At 44.1% G+C, this 23,647-nt stretch overlaps 1 protein-coding gene across 1 annotated transcript in view; it reads right to left on the reverse strand.

Annotated features, from left to right (window-relative positions):
• LOC139542962 (extracellular matrix protein 2) overlaps positions 1–23,647 on the reverse strand; it is a 43,722-nt gene that overhangs the window by 13,958 nt on the left and 6,117 nt on the right. Inside the window, exons 5-8 of the mRNA XM_071348986.1 lie at positions 18,944–19,059; positions 9,269–9,401; positions 8,733–8,890; positions 8,464–8,603 (exon numbers count right to left, since the gene is read on the reverse strand). Of these exons, the coding sequence (XP_071205087.1) occupies positions 8,464–8,603; positions 8,733–8,890; positions 9,269–9,401; positions 18,944–19,059 (547 nt within the window). The remainder of the gene's footprint in view (positions 1–8,463; positions 8,604–8,732; positions 8,891–9,268; positions 9,402–18,943; positions 19,060–23,647) is intronic.

Consider the following 23,647-nt stretch of genomic DNA (forward strand, 5'->3'; position numbering starts at 1 on the left):
ATTAGCGAAACTAACCACACTAACCAGGCTAGCCAGGGTAGTCAGAATAAGAGGGAACATTGCACACTAACCACACTAACCAGGCTAGCCAGGATAACTGCACTAACCAGGCTAGCCACACTAGCCATGATAACCACACTAACCAGGCTAGCCACACTAGCCAGGATAACCACACTAACCAGGCTAGCCACACTAGCCAGGATAACCACACTAACCAGGCTAGCCAGGATAACTACACTAACCAGGCTAGCCAGGATAACTGCACTAACCAGGCTAGCCACACTAGCCATGATAACCACACTAACCAGGCTAGCCACACTAACCAGGCTAGCCACACTAACCAGGCTAGCCACACTAGCCAGGATAACCACACTAACCAGGCTAGCCACACTAACCAGGCTAGCCACACTAGCCAGGATAACCACACTAACCAGGCTAGCCAGGATAACAACAATAACCACACTAACCAGGCTAGCCACACTAACCAGGCTAGCCACACTAACCAAGCTAGCCAGGATAACCACATTAGCGAAACTAACCACACTAACCAGGCTAGCCAGGGTAGTCAGAATAAGTGGGAACATTGCACACTAACCACACTAACCAGGCTAGCCACACTAACCAGGCTAGCCAGGATAACTACACTAACCAGGCTAGCCAGGATAACTACACTAACCAGGCTAGCCACACTAGCCAGGATAACCACACTAACCAGGCTAGCCACACTAGCCAGGATAACCACACTAACCAGGCTAGCCACACTAACCAGGCTAGCCACACTAGCCAGGATAACCACACTAACCAGGCTAGCCACACTAACCAGGCTAACCACACTAACCAGGCTAGCCACACTAACCAGGCTAGCCAGGATAACCACAATAACCACACTAATCAGGCTAGCCAGGATAACCACACTAACCAGGATAACCAGGATAACCACAGTATCTAGCCACTGTGAAAAGGATTTCATTAAAAACAGGAAGCATCATCAGGATGTGCCAGAGATTACCACATGCCTATTCAATTAAACACTGTAACCAGATAGCCATTACTAATCAAAAACATCCAAGCAAATGTGTCGTCATCGCAAAACTTGATATTAGTCCTTTGAAGCAAGACAGCGACAGAGATTACATTTCATAATAACTTACATAAACACACAATCACACAAACAAACATACACACTCATGAACTGTGCACAATGTAAAACACAGTAGCCAAAACACACACTCTCACAGAATGAGTTATGTTATGTGAAGACAGCAACCCTTAGGGGATAACCATGGCTCACCTTTTAGTAGGTGTACAATACCTAACACACACAGAGTGGATGGATTCCTCTGATCAGTGCTCTTAGTATTTTAACCAGACTCTTCATCCAACCTGGCTCAGCCTACGACTATGATAACTGCTAAGAGCTTCTATAGCCTCAGTAACGTCTGTAGCTGTAGTTTATGGAGGTATTTAAGGGGGTAGGTGGTGAGGATATGACAGAGATTTGTATTTATTTGTATGTATTAGGCAGCAGCTAATCTTCCTGGGGTCCAAACACATTAAGGCACTTACATTACACATAAAACACACGATACAACAGTACATCATAGAACGTTAAACATTAGAGATTGCAGGGTTATTTAGATGGTTGGTGATTTAGACTGACAGGTTCCAAAGGAGAGAGAAATATTAAAATGTGTGTGTGTGTGTGTGTGTGTGTGTGTGTGTGTGTGTGTGTGTGTGTGTGTGTGTGTGTGTGTGTGTGTGTGTGTGTGTGTGTGTGTGTGTGTGTGTGTGTGTGTGTGTGTGTGTGTGTGTGTGTGTGTGTGTGTGTGTGTGTGTGTGTGTGTGTGTGTGTGTGTGTGTGTGTGTGTGTGTGTGTGTGTGTGTGTGTGTGTGTGTGTGTGTGTGTGTGTGTGTGTGTGTGTGTGTGTGTGTGTGTGTGTGTGTGTGTGTGTGTGTGTGTGTGTGTGTGTGTGTGTGTGTGTGTGTGTGTGTGTGTGTGTGTGTGTGTGTGTGTGTGTGTGTGTGTGTGTGTGTGTGTGTGTGTGTGTGTGTGTGTGTGTGTGTGTGTGTGTGTGTGTGTGTGTGTGTGTGTGTGTGTGTGTGTGTGTGTGTGTGTGTGTGTGTGTGTGTGTGTGTGTGTGTGTGTGTGTGTGTGTGTGTGTGTGTGTGTGTGTGTGTGTGTGTGTGTGTGTGTGTGTGTGTGTGTGTGTGTGTGTGTGTGTGTGTGTGTGTGTGTGTGTGTGTGTGTGTGTGTGTGTGTGTGTGTGTGTGTGTGTGTGTGTGTGTGTGTGTGTGTGTGTGTGTGTGTGTGTGTGTGTGTGTGTGTGTGTGTGTGTGTGTGTGTGTGTGTGTGTGTGTGTGTGTGTGTGTGTGTGTGTGTGTGTGTGTGTGTGTGTGTGTGTGTGTGTGTGTGTGTGTGTGTGTGTGTGTGTGTGTGTGTGTGTGTGTGTGTGTGTGTGTGTGTGTGTGTGTGTGTGTGTGTGTGTGTGTGTGTGTGTGTGTGTGTGTGTGTGTGTGTGTGTGTGTGTGTGTGTGTGTGTGTGTGTGTGTGTGTGTGTGTGTGTGTGTGTGTGTGTGTGTGTGTGTGTGTGTGTGTGTGTGTGTGTGTGTGTGTGTGTGTGTGTGTGTGTGTGTGTGTGTGTGTGTGTGTGTGTGTGTGTGTGTGTGTGTGTGTGTGTGTGTGTGTGTGTGTGTGTGTGTGTGTGTGTGTGTGTGTGTGTGTGTGTGTGTGTGTGTGTGTGTTAAGATGAAAACGAGCAGAGGGAGTTGTGCCCTAGAGGAGGAATGGCTAATTTCACAGCAACAGGATTTATGCCTGGATAATAGTGCGCTACTGCAGGGGCCTGGTTACATGACACACCTACTGTATATGCACACATATTAACACATGCACACAGAGAGAGAAAACACAAATAAACAATGGTAGTGGATGGTAGTTATAATGGAGGTGTTAGCAGAGACCGAGAGAGAGAAACAGAGGGAGAGAGAGAGTGAAAGACAGATACAGATAGAAAGAAAGAGAGAGAGAGCGAGAAAGAAAGTCAAAAATAATGTGTTGCAAAAATGGTCCATTCGCCAGGACCATAAATACAAATTCCATCTAGACACCATTGCCATAGAGCACACAAAAAACTATACATAACTTGGCCTAAACATCAACATCAGGTAACTTCCACAAGGCTGTGAACGAGATGAGAGACAAGGCAAGAAGGGCCTTCTTATGTCATCAAAAGGAACATAAAATTTGACATACCAATTAGGATCTGGCTAGAAATACTTGAATCAGTTATACAACCCATTGCCCTTTATGGTTGTGAGGTCTGGGGTCCGCTCATCAACCAAAAATTCATAAAATGGGACAAACACCAAATTGAGACTGCATGCAGAATTCTGCAAAAATATCCTCTCTGTACAACGTAAAACACCAAATAATGCACGCAGAGCAGAATCAGGCCGAAACGCGCTAATTATCAAAATCCAGAAAAAAGAGGTTACATTCTACAACCACCTAAAAGGAAGCGATTCCCAAACCTTCCATAACAAAGCCATCACCTACAGAGAGATGAACCTGGAGAAGAGTCCCCTAAGCAAGCTGGTCCTGGGGCTCCGTTCACAAACACAAACAGACCCCACAGAGCCCCAGGACAGCAACACAAACAGACCCCACAGAGCCCCAGGACAGCAACACAATTAGACCCAAACAAATCATGAGAAAACAAAAAGATACACAATTTTTTTTACATTGGACACATTGGAGAAAAAATACAAAAAACAGAGCAAACTAGAATGCTATTTGGGCCTTAACAGAGAGAACACAGAGGCAGAATACATGACCACTGTGACTGACCCAAGCTTAAGGAAAGCTTTGACTATGTACAGACTCAGTGAGCATAGCCTTGCTATTGAGAAAGGTCGCCGTAGGCAGACCTGGCTCTCAAGAGAAGACAGGCTATGTGCACACTGCCCACAAAATGAGGTGGAAACTGAGCTGCACTTCCTAACCTCCTGCCAAATATATGACCATATTAGAGACACATATTTCCCTCAAAATACACAGATCCATAAAGAATTTGAAAACAAACCCAATTTTGATCAACTCCCATATCTACTGGGTGAAATGCCACAGTGTGCCATCACATCAACAAGATTTGTGACCTGTTGCCACAAGAAAAGGGCAACCAGTGAAGAACAAATACCATTGTAAATACAACTCATATTTATGTTACTTGTACTTTAACTATTTGTACATCGTTACAACACTGTATATAGACATAATATGACACTTGTAATGTCTTTATTCTTTTGGAACTTCTGTGAGTGTAATGTTTGCTGTTAATTTTTATTTTTTATTTCACTTTTCTTATTATCAACTGCATTTGCTTTGACAATGTTAACAGTTGTTTCCCATTCCAATAAAGCCCCTTGAACGTAATTGAATTGAGAGAGATACAGTGTGACAGAGAGACGTAGAGAGATACAGAGACAGAGACATGGAGCGAGACAGAGACATGGAGCGAGACAAAGACATGGAGCGAGACAGACAGGGACATGGAGCGAGACAGGGACATGGAGCGAGACAGGGACATGGAGCGAGACAGAGACATGGAGAGAGACAGAGACATGGAGAGAGACAGAGACATGGAGCGAGACAGAGACATGGAGCAAGACAGGGACATGGAGCGAGACAGAGACATGGAGAGAGACAGGTACATGGAGCGAGACAGGGACATGGAGAGAGACAGAGACATGGAGCGAGACAGGGACATGGAGCGAGACAGGGACATGGAGCGAGACAGAGACATGGAGAGAGACAGAGACATGGAGAGAGACAGAGACATGGAGCAAGACAGAGACATGGAGCGAGACAGAGACATGGAGAGAGACAGAGACATGGAACGAGACAGAGACATGGAGAGAGACAGAGACATGGAGCGAGACAGAGACATGGAGAGAGACAGAGACATGGAGCGAGACAGAGACATGGAGAGAGACAGGGACATGGAGAGAGACAGAGACATGGAGAGAGACAGAGACATGGAGAGAGACAGAGACATGGAGCGAGACAGAGACATGGAGCGAGACAGAGACATGGAGCGAGACAGAAACATGGAGAGAGACAGAGACATGGAGAGAGACAGGGACATGGAGAGAGACAGAGACATGGAGCGAGACAGAGACATGGAGAGAGACAGAGACATGGAGCGAGACAGAAACATGGAGAGAGACAGAGACATGGAGCGAGACAGAGACATGGAGAGAGACAGAGACATGGAGAGAGACAGAGACATGGAGAGAGACAGAGACATGGAGAGAGACAGAGACATGGAGCGAGACAGAGACATGGAGAGAGACAGAGACATGGAGAGAGACAGAGACATGGAGCGAGACAGAGACATGGAGAGAGACAGAGACATGGAGCGAGACAGAGACATGGAGCAAGACAGGGACATGGAGCGAGACAGAGACATGGAGAGAGACAGGGACATGGAGCGAGACAGGGACATGGAGAGAGACAGAGACATGGAGCGAGACAGGGACATGGAGCGAGACAGGGACATGGAGCGAGACAGAGACATGGAGAGAGACAGAGACATGGAGAGAGACAGAGACATGGAGCAAGACAGAGACATGGAGCGAGACAGAGACATGGAGAGAGACAGAGACATGGAACGAGACAGAGACATGGAGAGAGACAGAGACATGGAGCGAGACAGAGACATGGAGAGAGACAGAGACATGGAGCGAGACAGAGACATGGAGAGAGACAGGGACATGGAGAGAGACAGAGACATGGAGCGAGACAGAGACATGGAGCGAGACAGAGACATGGAGCGAGACAGAGACATGGAGCGAGACAGAGACATGGAGCGAGACAGAAACATGGAGAGAGACAGAGACATGGAGAGAGACAGGGACATGGAGAGAGACAGAGACATGGAGCGAGACAGAGACATGGAGAGAGACAGAGACATGGAGCGAGACAGAAACATGGAGAGAGACAGAGACATGGAGCGAGACAGAGACATGGAGAGAGACAGAGACATGGAGAGAGACAGAGACATGGAGAGAGACAGAGACATGGAGAGAGACAGAGACATGGAGCGAGACAGAGACATGGAGAGAGACAGAGACATGGAGAGAGACAGAGACATGGAGCGAGACAGAGACATGGAGCGAGACAGAGACATGGAGCGAGACAGAGACATGGAGAGAGACAGAGACATGGAGAGAGACAGAGACATGGAGCGAGACAGGGACATGGAGAGAGACAGAGACATGGAGCGAGACAGAGACATGGAGAGAGACAGAGACATGGAGCGAGACAGGGACATGGAGAGAGACAGAGACATGGAGCGAGACAGAGACATGGAGAGAGACAGAGACATGGAGAGAGACAGAGACATGGAGCGAGACAGAGACATGGAGAGAGACAGAGACATGGAGAGAGACAGAGACATGGAGAGAGACAGAGACATGGAGCGAGACAGAGACATGGAGCGAGACAGAGACATGGAGAGAGACAGAGACATGGAGCGAGACAGAGACATGGAGAGAGACAGGGACATGGAGCGAGACAGAGACATGGAGCGAGACAGAGACATGGAAAGGAAGAGAGAAGAGAAAGAGAGAGGAAGAGTGAAACAAAAGACAGACTGAGACCCAGACAGAGGTGAAAGAACTGTGGTGAATGAAAGAGAAGCTTTAATACAGAAATACTCTTCTTTATCCACTAAGCTCAGGAGGGGAAATTAGAAAAAGGTTGCCAAGAAAAGTAATATTTAACACACATACACACAAAACACACACACACACACACACACAATGGCACACGAGTATGCACATGCACATACACACACAAACACATCCCCTGACAGACACAAAGCTCAGTTTATGTGGGAGAACAGAATGACCTGAAGCACAGGCAGTCTTAGGAGCAAACCAGGGTTGGGGTCATTTCCATTTCAATTCAGGAAGTACACGGAAATTCCAATTCCAATTCTTTTCAATGCTTTTCAATAAGAAACATTTGGAATTGGAATTTGGTTTACTTTCTGAATTGACTGTAATTGAAATGGAATTGACCCCAACCCTGGCACAAACTCATGCACACACCCCTCACCTCTGACCCCCAGACTTGGGTGAAATACTGACTCCACTCAATGAAAACATTGTGGAGCAAAGTGAGAAAATCAGTCTCCAAGCATTCTGTCAGTATGGACTACATTACAAGGTGTGAGAAAAGTCCTCTTTCTTAGGATATTGTGCACTAATTATCACCAGACACACAAGTCTCTCCCTCTCTCAACAGAGCCCTGCTTGCCACACTAATGCGAGTTGTATTAGTTGGGCCTGTCCTTCATTTACGTTCATAAACCTGTCAGATGGCCAGAACTCTAACCATGTATCTAACCTCTGCCCTCTACTAACCCCTACCTACAGTAGGTGCCCTACCCAATTAACCCCTGACCTTATTAACCCATGGGCCCTGACGCTAAACACAGTCAACAGGCATCCAGGAAGTACCTGATAGGTTTATCTGTTTTACATTACGGGTACTTTGGCAACATTATGCAAACACAGTTTCTCTCTGCCTTTCTTCATCCTCCTCCCTTCTGCTCTCTTCATCCTCCTCCCTTCTGCTCTCTTCATCCTCCTCCCTTCTGCTCTTTTCATCCTCCTCCCTTCTGTTCTGTTCTCTTCTCATCCATTTTCTTGCTGCCTTTTCCCTTTCTACCTTCTTTTCCTCAACACCACTCTCACACACCCTTTCTTTCTCTCTCTCCTCTCTGTGTGTATTTTTTCTCCCGAAGCTCTTGCTGTGGTTCGCAAGGAACCCACGGACCAAGGGATAACCCCACTGGAATTCACTATATTTAACCAAGACTCACACACACACACACAACACCCTTTCCTTCCTCCTTCCCTCCTTCCCTTCTTCCCTCCATCACATATTTGTTCTCCTGAGTACACAGGGTCAGTTGTCACAGTCTATCGGACTCACATGCGCGTGCGTGTGTGTGTGTGTGTGTGTAGCTGTCAAGAGAATAATGACAGGTTTGAACCCTGTGTACTGTATAGATGCTTATCTGACTAAACAGCAGGAATTCACACACATACGTGTGTGTACATCAGCACAAGCAGGAGAGTAATGATTTTACATCAAACAGAACGAATCAGGAAAATCTGTGCTGATTCTCAAGCACAGTACACCCTCCGGTGGATGATGTAGGTACTACAAAGCATTCTAGAACAAATGGTGTTTGTTTCCTTAACCAATTGTTGATATAGTCCCAAAGTGTTTTGCATGTCAGCAATCAAGTTTTCAAGATATATAACTTTCAAAATTCAGAAATACAGCCGTGTATGATGCTTTTCGTGTGATCCGGCATCAATTCATTTTTGGATGGGTAGGTGAATTGATTGATTGATTATTTTCTTAATTAATTTCTTAATTGAACTCACGTTAGTTTGACCCAGGCCCGGTTTGAGATGCTGCCCTCATGCAGCAGGTTGTGACTAAGGTCTAAAACTCTCAGTTTGGCCAATTCACTCAGAACCCCCTCTGGTACCTCCTGTAACTGGTTATCACGCATCCTCAGCTCCTACGTGCGCACGCACGCACACACACACACACACACACACACACACACACATATTTAGACGCACATAATATAGAAACACACAAGAATGTATTGTAAGAATGTTCTGGATGGTGATGAGGAGACTCTGACCTGTAGGGAGCGGGGCAGGCCGAGGGGGAGGGAGCGGAAGCTGTTCGTGTCCAAGCGCAGGTACTGGACGCTCCTCAGTGGCTTGAAGGTCAAAGGGGACATGTTGCCGTCATGGAAAAGGTTCCCCTCTAGCTCCAGAGACAACAGATGGAACAGACCTGGGACACACACACACACATAAACACCCACACAACACACACACACACACATACAGATAAACACACACAAACACACGCACACATACACACACACACAAACACGCACACACAAACACACACACAGACATACACACATACACAAACTGATACTTATGAGTGTCACAAAGAAGTGTGTGTGTGTGTGTGTGTGTGTGTGTGTGTGTGTGTGTGTGTGTGTGTGTGTGTGTGTGTGTGTGTGTGTGTGTGTGTGTGTGTGTGTGTGTGTGTGTGTGTGTGTGTGTGTGTGTGTGTGTGTGTGTGTGTGTGTGTGTGTGTGTGTGTGTGTGTGTGTTATATACGGGGGATTAAATCAACCGTCGACCTCTCTCAAACACACACCTTTGAAGCTGTAAGGAGTGAGTCTGGTGATCTTGTTGTCATTCATCTTGAGCTCCTCCAGTGACGGTGGCAGCAGTGGGATTCGTGTCAGCTGGTTATCATCTAGGTTAAGCCTCCTCAGCCGGGTCAGGTTCTACCAGGGAGTAGAGAAAAAGAAGAGGAGAAAAACACAAGGTTTAGATTACTGTTAAAAATGGTCATTTTCTGGAAATCTAGCTTGACCCTGATCTATATTTAGCGCATGTATTGGTCTGGTCTGGTTGATCTGTACCCAGTGAAAGCAGTGAGCTGTGTCCCTCTCCCAGTAACTCCGCCCTGTTCCTCCCGCCTCTGTCATTACCTGATGAACGGATATCATCAAATCATTCAGTCGTAAAATAATCTCTTCATCTCAATCCAATTGGCTGTAGTCATGTACTGTATTTCACTTGAACATGTGCGCACACACACACACACACACACACACACACACACACACACACACACACACACACACACACACACACACACACACACACACACACACACACACACACACACACACACACACACACACACTTAGCTGATCTCTTACAGTTTTTGACAATTGCTTACGCGATTTCTGAAACTATGGTTCCTTTTCTCTAGACTCTACCCACAACCCCAAAACACACCCACAACCCCAAAATACACCCACAACCCCAAAACACACACACAACCCCAAAACACACCCACAACCCCAAAACACACACACAACCCCAAAACACACCCACAACCCCAAAACACACCCACAACCCCAAAACACACCCACAACCCCAAAACACACACACAACCCCAAAACACACCCACAACCCCAAAACACACACACAACCCCAAAACACACCCACAACCCCAAAACACACCCACAACCCCAAAACACACACACAACCCCAAAACACACACACAACCCCAAAACACACCCACAACCCCAAAACACACCCACAACCCCAAAACACACACACAACCCCAAAACACACACACAACCCCAAAACACACCCACAACCCCAAAACACACACACAACCCCAAAACACACACACAACCCCAAAACACACACACACATGCAAAACATCCCACATCTCGTGTAAAACCAAACACTTACCAAAATGTTTTTGCATCAAAACTCTACACACAAACCAATTGATTAGCTCTTACACACGCCAACTACACACGGATGTGACAAATGTAAAACATTACTCTTGTCTTTTGCAGGTTCAGTGTGCAGTTGGAGTCCACAGTTTGTCATAGCACTCACACGTACATGTATGTGCACAAATATATACAGTATGTATGCATATTCATTATATATTTACCCTAGAAACAGAAATGCAAGGGGGGGAAATAACATGAATTTATTTCTCAAAACATTGTATTTTCATCCAGATTTCAGGATGAACAGTAACAGACAAAACAAATACAGTGGAAGATAAACAAATAGGTTTGTTACTATAATGAAAACAACAATGAGGGTGCATCCTGTCTCCTATTTGGGTCTGGCCACAGCACCTCAACATCACAAGTGATCTCTCTGGCTAAACAGCGGGGGAAGTAGTGTCTGGAGCGGCGTATTCAGCCCTGGCATGTCCCCTCGTCTACGTCACCACAGGCCTCCTCCCTCGCCTGGAAAAGGGGTATGCGTTGATGAGGTTGCCGATCGTATACCTTCCAACGCCACGCTGAAAATAACTCTTCTATTGGGTTTAGAAATGGAGAATATGGTGGCAGGTTGAGCATCAGCTTGCGGATGGTCAATTAACCAATTGCGGACCAGGGCAGCCCAGTGGAAACTTACGTTGTCCCAGATGACAACAAACCTGGACTACTCTGGCCCATTCCTCTGGTCATTGGGAATGAGGATATTATGCAGGGTGTCAAGGAAGGTGATAATGTGGGCAGTATTGTAAGGACCAAGAGTGGCATGATGATGAAGGACACTGTTCTGACTAATGGCTGCACACATTGTGTTGTTGCCACCACGCTGTCCAGGGACATTGACGATGGCGCGGTGTTTCTTCCCCTGCAGTTTGAGGTTTCTTCCCCTGCGTCTTGTTTTGGCTATGTTAAAGCCGACCTCATCAACGTAGATGAAATCATGATGCTCTGCAGCAGCATCTAGTTCCATAACTCTCTGAAACAGACAACACTTTATTGTACGACAGTATGAATAGACATAGAGCAGTCAATATGTAGCACAATACACGGGAATACAGTACCAATGACAGGATAGTATAGCTTACTTGTACGTATTCATAGCGCAGTTGTTTCTCTCTGTCAGAATTAGGCTCAAATGGAACTCTGTAGAGCTGCTTCATACGAATCTGATGGCGTTTCAGGAGACGGCCAAGTGCGGATAAACTCACCCTATTTATGTTACTGAATGTTGTGTTGTCAGTGATGATGTGGTGTTGCAGTTGTCGTAAACGTATGGTGTTGTTTGAAATGACCATATTCACTGTGTTGTTCCTGCTCTGCTGTGAACAGCCGGTGTCTCCATTGAAGGATCGTCTAGCAATTCTGCAAAAACAGGATGTGAATGGTTAGGGTGCAAGATTTCTTTCAGTATGAAATGAAATGTTACTGTAGTGCTCTAAGTGCTGCAGTGCTGTAAGTACAGTAACATGGCATAGAGAGGGTAGGTTTACTTACCTGTTCTCATTTCAAAATGTCCGGATGATACTAGCTGCAGTGTAGTAGCTCAAGTTAGGCTGGACCCTCTGCCCAGCCTCCCTGAAACTCAAACCATGGTTGACCACCTAATCAACCAAAGTGGCCCAGATCTCATCTGTGATTGTTTTCCTTCCTCCTCTTCCTTGTCCAACTCCTCGTCCTCATCCTCTTCACCCTCCTCGTCCTTGTCCGTGTCCTCCTCCTCGTCCTCGTCCTCGTCCCCCTCTTACTCTCACTCCTCTAACTCTCTCTCCAAAATTGGCCTCCATTGTTGTCCAAACCAAGAAACCTAACCTGAAGCCTATTTATAGTGCTCAAGCTCTGATTTCTAAGTGAAGAAATTAGCTATAAGTGTTTTCATATGTGAGCACTGGGTGTAGGTAATCGGTAAATGAGTGTGACATTTTGAATGGCAGTGTTTTCCAAATGAAACACAAGACCTGTTAGTTTTGAATGATGTGTCTAATGTAGAGAACTGTGTTTAGTGTTTTGCGATAAGTGTGTTTTACAAACGGAGTGTAAAGCAGATAATGTGCTTGCAGTTTTGCAGACTTGTTATGAAGATTAGGTACATGAGTTAATGGTTTCACTGAGAGTGCCTCCAGTACCACTTTTAAGTGCGTAAGAGATTGTGAAAAGCTGTAAGAGGAGCCAGTATACCAGAGTGTGCTCCTGCTGTAGTCTGTCAGCCAGTTACCAACTGTTATTATAGAGTATACTGACTCAGCTACTGTCAGCCAGTTACCAACTGCTATTATAGAGTGTACTGACTCAGCTACTGTTAGCCAGTTACCAGCTGCTATTATAGAGTATACTGACTCAGCTACTGTCAGCCAGTTACCAACTGTTATTATAGAGTATACTAACTCAGCTACTGTCAGCCAGTTACCAGCTGCTATTATAGAGTATACTGACTCAGCTACTGTCAGCCAGTTACCAGCTGCTATTATAGAGTATACTGACTCAGCTACTGTCAGCCAGTTACCAACTGTTATTATATAGTATACTGACTCAGCTACTGTCAGCCAGTTACCAGCTGCTATTATAGAGTATACTGACTCAGCTACTGTCAGCCAGTTACCAGCTGCTATTATAGAGTATACTGACTCAGCTACTGTCAACCAGTTAACAGCTGCTATTATAGAGTATACTGACTCAGCTACTGTCAGCCAGTTACCAGCTGCTATTATAGAGTATACTGACTCAGCTACTGTCAACCAGTTACCAGCTGTTATTATAGAGTATACTGACTCAGCTACTGTCAGCCAGTTACCAGCTGCTATTATAGAGTATACTGACTCAACTACTGTCAGCCAGTTACCAACTGCTATTATATAGTATACTGACTCAGCTACTGTCAGCCAGTTACCAGCTGTTATTATAGAGTATACTGACTCAGCTACTGTCAGCCATTTAACAGCTGCTATTATAGAATATATTGACTCAGCTACTGTCAACCAGTTACCAGCTGCTATTATATAGTATACTGACTCAGCTACTGACTGCCAGTTACCAACTGCTATTATAGAGTACAGACTCAGCTACTGTCAGCCAGTTACCAGCTGCTATTATAAAATACAGACTCAGCTACTGTCAGCCAGTTACCAGCTGCTATTATAGAGTATACATGTACTGACTCAGCTACTGTCAACCAGTTACCAGCTGCTATTATAGAATATATTGACTCAGCTACTGTCAGCCAGTTACCAGCTGCTATTATAGAGTAGACTGACTCAACTACTGTCAACCAGTTACCAGCTGTTATTATAGAGTATACTGACTCAGCTACTGTCAACCAGTTACCAGCTGTTATTATAGAGTATACTGACTCAGCTACTGTCAGCCAGTTACCAGCTGGTATTATATAGTATACTGACTCAGCTACTGTCAGCCAGTTACCAACTGCTATTATAGAGTATACTGACTCAGCTACTGTCAGCCAGTTACCAGCTGCTATTATAGAGTATACTGACTCAGCTACTGTCAGCCAGTTACCAGCTGTTATTATAGAGTATACTGACTCAGCTACTGTCAGCCAGTTACCAGCTGCTATTATAGAGTATACTGACTCAGCTACTGTCAGCCAGTTACCAGCTGCTATTATAGAGTATACTGACTCAGCTACTGTCAACCAGTTACCAGCTGCTATTATAGAGTATACTGACTCAACCAGCTACCAGCTGCTATTATAGAGTATACTGACTCAGCTACTGTCAACCAGTTACCAACTGTTATTATAGAGTATACTGACTCAGCTACTGTCAACCAGTTACCAACTGCTATTATAGAGTATACTGACTCAACCAGTTACCAGCTGCTATTATAGAGTATACTGACTCAGTTACTGTCAACCAGTTACCAGCTGCTATTATAGAGTATACTGACTCAGCTACTGTCAACCAGTTACCAGCTGCTATTATAGAGTATACTGACTCAGCTACTGTCAGCCAGTTACCAGCTGCTATTATAGAGTATACTGACTCAGCTACTGTCAGCCAGTTACCAGCTGCTATTATAGAGTATACTGACTCAGCTACTGTCAACCAGTTACCAACTGCTATTATAGAGTATACTGACTCAACCAGTTACCAGCTGCTATTATAGAGTATACTGACTCAGTTACTGTCAGCCAGTTACCAGCTGCTATTATAGAGTATACTGACACAGCTACTGTCAACCAGTTACCAGCTGCTATTATAGAGTATACTGACTCAGCTACTGTCAGCCAGTTACCAACTGCTATTATAGAGTATACTGACTCAGCTACTGTCAGCCAGTTACCAGCTGCTATTATAGAGTATACGGACTCAGCTACTGTCAGCCAGTTACCAACTGCTATTATAGAGTATACTGACTCAGCTACTGTCAGCCAGTTACCAGCTGCTATTATAGAGTATACTGACTCAACCAGTTACCAGCTGTTATTATAGAGTATACTGACTCAGCTACTGTCAGCCAGTTACCAACTGCTATTATAGAGTATACTGACTCAGCTACTGTCAGCCAGTTACCAGCTGCTATTATAGAGTATACTGACTCAGCTACTGCCAGCCAGTTACCAACTGCTATTATAGAGTATGCTGACTCAGCTACTGTCAGCCAGTTACCAGCTGTTATTATAGAGTATACTGACTCAGCTACTGTCAACCAGTTACCAGCTGTTATTATAGAGTATACTGACTCAGCTACTGTCAGCCAGTTACCAGCTGCTATTATAGAGTATACTGACTCAACCAGTTACCAACTGTTATTATAGAGTATACTGACTCAGCTACTGTCAGCCAGTTACCAACTGCTATTATAGAGTATACTGACTCAGCTACTGTCAGCCAGTTACCAGCTGCTATTATAGAGTATACTGACTCAGCTACTGTCAGCCAGTTACCAACTGTTATTATAGAGTATACTGACTCAGCTACTGTCAGCCAGTTACCAGCTGCTATTATAGAGTATACTGACTCAGCTACTGTCAGCCAGTTACCAGCTGCTATTATAGAGTATACTGACTCAGCTACTGTCAGCCAGTTACCAACTGTTATTATATAGTATACTGACTCAGCTACTGTCAGCCAGTTACCAGCTGCTATTATAGAGTATACTGACTCAGCTACTGTCAGCCAGTTACCAGCTGCTATTATAGAGTATACTGACTCAGCTACTGTCAACCAGTTAACAGCTGCTATTATAGAGTATACTGACTCAGCTACTGTCAGCCAGTTACCAACTGCTATTATATGGTATACTGACTCAGCTACTGTCAACCAGTTACCAGCTGTTATTATAGAGTATACTGACTCAGCTACTGTCAACCAGTTACCAGCTGCTATTATAGAGTATACTGACTCAACCAGCTACCAGCTGCTATTATAGAGTATACTGACTCAGCTACTGTCAACCAGTTACCAACTGTTATTATAGAGTATACTGACTCAGCTACTGTCAACCAGTTACCAACTGCTATTATAGAGTATACTGACTCAACCAGTTACCAGCTGCTATTATAGAGTATACTGACTCAGTTACTGTCAGCCAGTTACCAGCTGCTATTATAGAGTATACTGACACAGCTACTGTCAACCAGTTACCAGCTGCTATTATAGAGTATACTGACTCAGCTACTGTCAGCCAGTTACCAACTGCTATTATAGAGTATACTGACTCAGCTACTGTCAGCCAGTTACCAGCTGCTATTATAGAGTATACGGACTCAGCTACTGTCAGCCAGTTACCAACTGCTATTATAGAGTATACTGACTCAGCTACTGTCAACCAGTTACCAGCTGCTATTATAGAGTATACTGACTCAGCTACTGTCAGCCAGTTACCAGCTGCTATTATAGAGTATACTGACTCAGCTACTGTCAGCCAGTTACCAGCTGCTATTATAGAGTATACTGACTCAGCTACTGTCAACCAGTTACCAACTGCTATTATAGAGTATACTGACTCAACCAGTTACCAGCTGCTATTATAGAGTATACTGACTCAGTTACTGTCAGCCAGTTACCAGCTGCTATTATAGAGTATACTGACACAGCTACTGTCAACCAGTTACCAGCTGCTATTATAGAGTATACTGACTCAGCTACTGTCAGCCAGTTACCAACTGCTATTATAGAGTATACTGACTCAGCTACTGTCAGCCAGTTATCAGCTGCTATTATAGAGTATACGGACTCAGCTACTGTCAGCCAGTTACCAACTGCTATTATAGAGTATACTGACTCAGCTACTGTCAGCCAGTTACCAGCTGCTATTATAGAGTATACTGACTCAACCAGTTACCAGCTGTTATTATAGAGTATACTGACTCAGCTACTGTCAGCCAGTTACCAACTGCTATTATAGAGTATACTGACTCAGCTACTGTCAGCCAGTTACCAGCTGCTATTATAGAGTATACTGACTCAGCTACTGCCAGCCAGTTACCAACTGCTATTATAGAGTATACTGACTCAGCTACTGTCAGCCAGTTACCAGCTGTTATTATAGAGTATACTGACTCAGCTACTGTCAACCAGTTACCAGCTGTTATTATAGAGTATACTGACTCAGCTACTGTCAGCCAGTTACCAGCTGCTATTATAGAGTATACTGACTCAACCAGTTACCAACTGTTATTATAGAGTATACTGACTCAGCTACTGTCAGCCAGTTACCAACTGCTATTATAGAGTATACTGACTCAGCTACTGTCAGCCAGTTACCAGCTGCTATTATAGAGTATACTGACTCAGCTACTGTCAGCCAGTTACCAACTGTTATTATAGAGTATATTGACTCAGCTACTGTCAGCCAGTTACCAGCTGCTATTATAGAGTATACTGACTCAGCTACTGTCAGCCAGTTACCAGCTGCTATTATAGAGTATACTGACTCAGCTACTGTCAGCCAGTTACCAACTGTTATTATATAGTATACTGACTCAGCTACTGTCAGCCAGTTACCAGCTGCTATTATAGAGTATACTGACTCAGCTACTGTCAGCCAGTTACCAGCTGCTATTATAGAGTATACTGACTCAGCTACTGTCAACCAGTTAACAGCTGCTATTATAGAGTATACTGACTCAGCTACTGTCAGCCAGTTACCAACTGCTATTATATGGTATACTGACTCAGCTACTGTCAACCAGTTACCAGCTGTTATTATAGAGTATACTGACTCAGCTACTGTCAGCCAGTTACCAGCTGCTATTATAGAGTATACTGACTCAACTACTGTCAGCCAGTTACCAACTGCTATTATATAGTATACTGACTCAGCTACTGTCAGCCAGTTACCAGCTGTTATTATATAGTATACTGACTCAGCTACTGACTGCCAGTTACCAACTGCTATTATAGAGTACAGACTCAGCTACTGTCAGCCAGTTACCAGCTGCTATTATAAAATACAGACTCAGCTACTGTCAGCCAGTTACCAGCTGCTATTATAGAGTATACATGTACTGACTCAGCTACTGTCAACCAGTTACCAGCTGCTATTATAGAATATATTGACTCAGCTACTGTCAACCAGTTACCAGCTGCTATTATAAAATACAGACTCAGCTACTGTCAGCCAGTTACCAGCTGCTATTATAGAGTATACTGACTCAGCTACTGTCAACCAGTTACCAGCTGCTATTATAGAGTATACTGACTCAGCTACTGTCAACCAGTTAACAGCTGCTATTATATAGTATACTGACTCAGCTACTGTCAACCAGTTAACAGCTGCTATTATAGAGTATACTGACTCAGCTACTGTTAGCCAGTTACCAGCTGCTATTATAGAATATATTGACTCAGCTACTGTCAACCAGTTACCAACTGCTATTATAGAGTATACTGACTCAGCTACTGTCAGCCAGTCACCAGCTGTTATTATAGAGTATACTGACTCAGCTACTGTCAGCCAGTTACCAGCTCTTATTATAGAGTATACTGACTCAGCTACTGTCAGCCAGTTACCAGCTGCTATTATAGAGTATACTGACTCAGCTACTGTCAGCCAGTTACCAAGTACTGTTATAGGAATATACTGACTCAGCTACTGTCAGCCAATTACCAGCTACTGTTATAGGAATATACTGACTCAGCTACTGTCAGCCAATTACCAGCTACTGTTATAGGAATATACTGACTCAGCTACTGTCAGCGAATTACCAGCTACTGTTATAGGAATATACTGACTCAGCTACTGTCAGCCAATTACCAGCTACTGTTATAGGAATATACTGACTCAGCTACTGTCAGCCAATTACCAGCTACTGTTATAGGAATGTACTGACTCAGTTACTGTCAGCCAATTACCAGCTACTGTCATAGGAACGTACTGACTCAGTTACTGTCAGCCAGTCACCAGCTACTATTATAGGAATATGCCTACTCATGCAGGACTGCCCTGGTCATTTAGCAGATGCATCTAGAGATCTCAAACCCCCAACCCTTACTCTCCAGCAGGTCTATCATACAACATGGTTGGGGTGAAAAGCTGGTGAGACTTACAGAGAAGAGGTGGTGGCTGAGTGAGTCGTCATCCAGTCGGTTTTTGCTCAGATCTATACTCTCCAGGTTGGGAAGACCAGAGAAACCCCGCGAGGCAATAAGACTGATGTTGTTCTCTGTCAGACACACATATAGAGGTACAATCACACTAACATTTACAATAATATACTCACTAATATATACACTTATATACACACTGACATATACACTAATATACACTCTAATATACTGTACATACTAATATATACACTGACATATACACTAATATACACAATAATATACACACTAATATATACACTGACATATACACAGTGACATATACACCAATATGCACACTAATATACACACTAACATTTACAATAATATACTCACTTATATACACACTGACATATACACTCTAATACACTGTACATACTAATATATACACTGACATATACACTAATATACACAATAATATACACACTAATATACACACTGACATATACACAGTGACATATACACCAATATGCACACTAATATACACACTGACATATACATTAATATACTCACTAATATATACACTGACATATACATTAATATACTCACTAATATATACACTAATATACAGTTGAAGTCGGAAGTTTACATACACCTTAGCCAAATACATTTAAACTCAGTTTTTCACAATTCCTGACATTCAATCCTAGCAATCATTGGCAGCAGAAAACTGGAAGGAAAGGCAGCCAAAGGAGGTGTTGGCTTTGGGGATGACCAGTGAGATATACCTGCTGGAGCACGTGCTATTGGTGGGTGTCGTTATCGTGACCAGTGAGCTGAGATAAGGCGGAGCTTTACCTTTTAAAAATAGTAGAGTGAATGGTTTATTTCAGCTTTTATTTCTTTCATCACATTCCAAGTGGGTCAGAAGTTTACATACACTCAAATAGTATTTGGTAGCATTGCCTTTAAATTGTTTAACTTGGGCTGGTGTAACTGAGTCAGGTTTGTAGGCCTCCTTGCTTGCACACGCTTTTTCAGTTCTGCCCAAACGTTTCCTATAGGATTGAGGTCAGGGCTTTGTGATGGCCACTCCGATACCTTGACTTTGTTAAGCCATTTTGCCACAACTTTGGAAGTATGCTTGGGGTCATTGTCCATTTGGAAGACCAATTTGCGACCAAGCTTTAACTTCCTGACTGATTTCTTCAGATGTTGCTTCAATATATCCACATCATTTTCCTTCCTCATGAAGCCATCTATTTTGTGAGGTGCACCAGTCCCTCCTGCAGCAAAGCACCCCCACAACATGATGCTGCCAGCCCCGTGCTTCACGGTTGGGATGGTGTTCTTCGGCTTGCAAGCCTCCCCTTTTTTCCTCCAAACATAACAATGGTCATTATGGCCAAACAGTTCTATTTTTGCTTCATCAGACCAGAGGACATTTCTCCAAAAAGTACGATCTTTGTCCCCATGTGCAGTTACAAACCGTAGTCTGGCTTTTTAATGGCGGTTTTGGAGCAGTGGCTTCTTCCTTGCTGAGCGGCCTTTCAGGTTATGTCGACATAGGACTCGTTTTACTGTGGATATAGATACTTTTGTACCTGTTTCCTCCAGCATCTTCACAAGGTCCTTTGCTGTTGTTCTGGGATTGATTTGCACTTTTCACACCAAAGTACGTTAATCTCTAGGAAACAGAACTGCGCGGTATGACGGCTGCATGGTCCCATGGTGTTTATACTTGCGTACTATTGTTTGTACAGATGAACGTGGCACCTTCAGGCGTTTGGAAATTGCTCCCAAGGATGAACCAGACTTGTGGAGGTCTACAATTTATTTTCTGAGGTCTTGGCTGATTTCTCTTGATTTTCCCATGATGTCAAGCAAAGAGGCACTGAGTTTGAAGGTAGGCCTTGAAATACATCCACAGGTACACCTCCAATTGACTCAAATTATGTCAATTAGCCTATCAGATGTTTCTAAAGCCATGAAATAATTTTCTGGAATTTTCCAAGCTGTTTAAAGGCACAGTCAACTTAGTGTATGTAAACTTCTGACCCACTGGAATTGTGATACAGTGAGTTATAAGTGAAATACACACTCCTTCCGTGGCCTCCAACTGCTCTTAAATGCAAGTAAAACTAAATGCATGCTCTTCAACCGATCGCTGCCCGCACCCACCCGCCCATCTAGCATCACTACTCTGGATGGTTCTGACTTAGAATATGTGGTCAACTACAAATACCTAGGTGTCTGGTTAGACTGTGTCATGACGTGGCCCTCTTTGGGTATAGCGTGCCTACCACTCTCTCTCTCGCCTACATTTACATTACATTTAAGTCATTTAGCAGACGCTCTTATCCAGAGCGACTTACAAATTGGTGCATTCACCTTATGATATCCAGTGGAACAACCACTTTACAATAGTGCATCTAACTCTTTTAAGGGGGGGGGGGGTTAGAAGGATTACTTTATCCTATCCTAGGTATTCCTTAAAGAGGTGGGGTTTCAGGTGTCTCCGGAAGGTGGTGATTGACTCCGCTGACCTGGCGTCGTGAGGGAGTTTGTTCCACCATTGGGGTGCCAGAGCAGCGAACAGTTTTGACTGGGCTGAGCGGGAACTGTACTTCCTCAGAGGTAGGGAGGCGAGCAGGCCAGAGGTGGATGAACGCAGTGCCCTTGTTTGGGTGTAGGGCCTGATCAGAGCCTGAAGGTACGGAGGTGCCGTTCCCCTCACAGCTCCGTAGGCAAGCACCATGGTCTTGTAACGGATGCGAGCTTCAACTGGAAGCCAGTGGAGAGAGCGGAGGAGCGGGGTGACGTGAGAGAACTTGGGAAAGTTGAACACCAGACGGGCTGCGGCGTTCTGGATGAGTTGTAGGGGTTTAATGGCACAGGCAGGGAGCCCAGCCAACAGCGAGTTGCAGTAATCCAGACGGGAGATGACAAGTGCCTGGATTAGGACCTGCGCCGCTTCCTGCGTGAGGCAGGGTCGTACTCTGCGAATGTTGTAGAGCATGAACCTACAGGAACGGGTCACCGCCTTGATGTTAGTTGAGAACGACAGGGTGTTGTCCAGGATCACGCCAAGGTTCTTAGCACTCTGGGAGGAGGACACAATGGAGTTGTCAACCGTGATGGCGAGATCATGGAACGGGCAGTCCTTCCCCGGGAGGAAGAGCAGCTCCGTCTTGCCGAGGTTCAGCTTGAGGTGGCTACTGGCTGACACCCAGGCTACTGTTATCTCAGGTCGTAAATTCCTGGAGGAGACTCTCTTCCTCATGGCCAGACAGTATAGAGAGAGAGAAGGTTTCACAGGAGAACAAAGTAACTTCTTCTCCAGCATAGAACTTGAGAACTGAACAATGTACATGTTTTGTAGAAGGTGTACACGGTCGGGGAAGAATCCAGCTCGACCGGGCCATTTCGTTTAATGTTTGTGAAACTCATGAGAGACAATATAGCCACATTACCATAACTCTGTTTATACAAGAGTCTCAGTTATGAGGCTTGCATCTAAATGTTGTATAAAATGAATGAGTAAAGATGAAACTATTTGTGAAATGATGTAATATGATTATAAACTGTTTCATGAAAGGGAACCCAATTCCCTTTAAAGTTAACTAAGTCATTGGCCTGCCCCATGAGCACAGATATTGATCTGGCGTCATGGGACAGCCTTTTTCTGCTCTTCCGAATATAACCACCACCTGGAGAATCATCTTCAGACCAGCTTACCTCGATAACCGAGAGGGCTAAGGTTTGAGTAGATTGCTGAATTCTTAACCATACCACGAGACTATCGATACTGACAGAATAAGAACAAATCTTTGATGCTAATTACTAGTCTGCAGCTAGGAATTCTATACCATTGAATGCGAAGACCGACAACCGCCGAAACATCTATTCTACAAGAACGTTTCTGAAATGGGACTCTAAAGTATCCATTCTAACCACGAGAGACGATCAGACGAACTCTCCAACAGAAAGACGGACGATTCCAACAGAGATCACGACGACACACTTAGCGTAAATATATATTGATTGCAGTTATTCCCGAATGAGTGAGCGTTCATGTGCAAAGGATTAGCATTTTAATTAATATAGTTATCAAGTGTGTAGTGACTCATTTGCATAATTCCCGCCTTTCTCAGTCAACCCCCACTTCCATTTTGTCCACCAAGCCGCGATACCGGTTTATCCCACTAGGGAAACTCCGCTATCATTTCCTTGTAACTATATCTACTGTTTGTTTATGCATTTCTGTGATTATTTAGTTAGTAAATAAATGATTTAAGACAATTGATGTTTGGATGATTCATAGTGAAGACTGGGTTCGTACAGATAACCAACAATTTACGACGTTTGGAATGAGACTAACGTGAGGTAAAGAACAATTCATTAATTAGAAAACGAATTGATCAGATATTAAAATATCTGAAAGTTATATTAGGAAAATTATAACTTTGTAATCTGAATATTTTCCTTGGTGCCCCGACTTCCTAGTTAATTACATTTACATGATTAAGTTAGTTTAATCACGTAATAATAATTACAGAGAATTTATTTGATAAAAATAAGTCTTCATTTTAATGATGCCAAAGACACGACAACTGTAAACTTTCCTTCCAGACTCACATTAAGCATCTCCAATCCAAAATTAAATCTATAATCGGCTTCCTATTTCACAACAAAGCATCCTTCACTCATGCTGCCAAATATACCCTC

Source organism: Salvelinus alpinus, chromosome 17 (assembly GCF_045679555.1).
Source record: "Salvelinus alpinus chromosome 17, SLU_Salpinus.1, whole genome shotgun sequence".
Classification (NCBI taxonomy): Eukaryota; Metazoa; Chordata; class Actinopteri; order Salmoniformes; family Salmonidae; genus Salvelinus; species Salvelinus alpinus.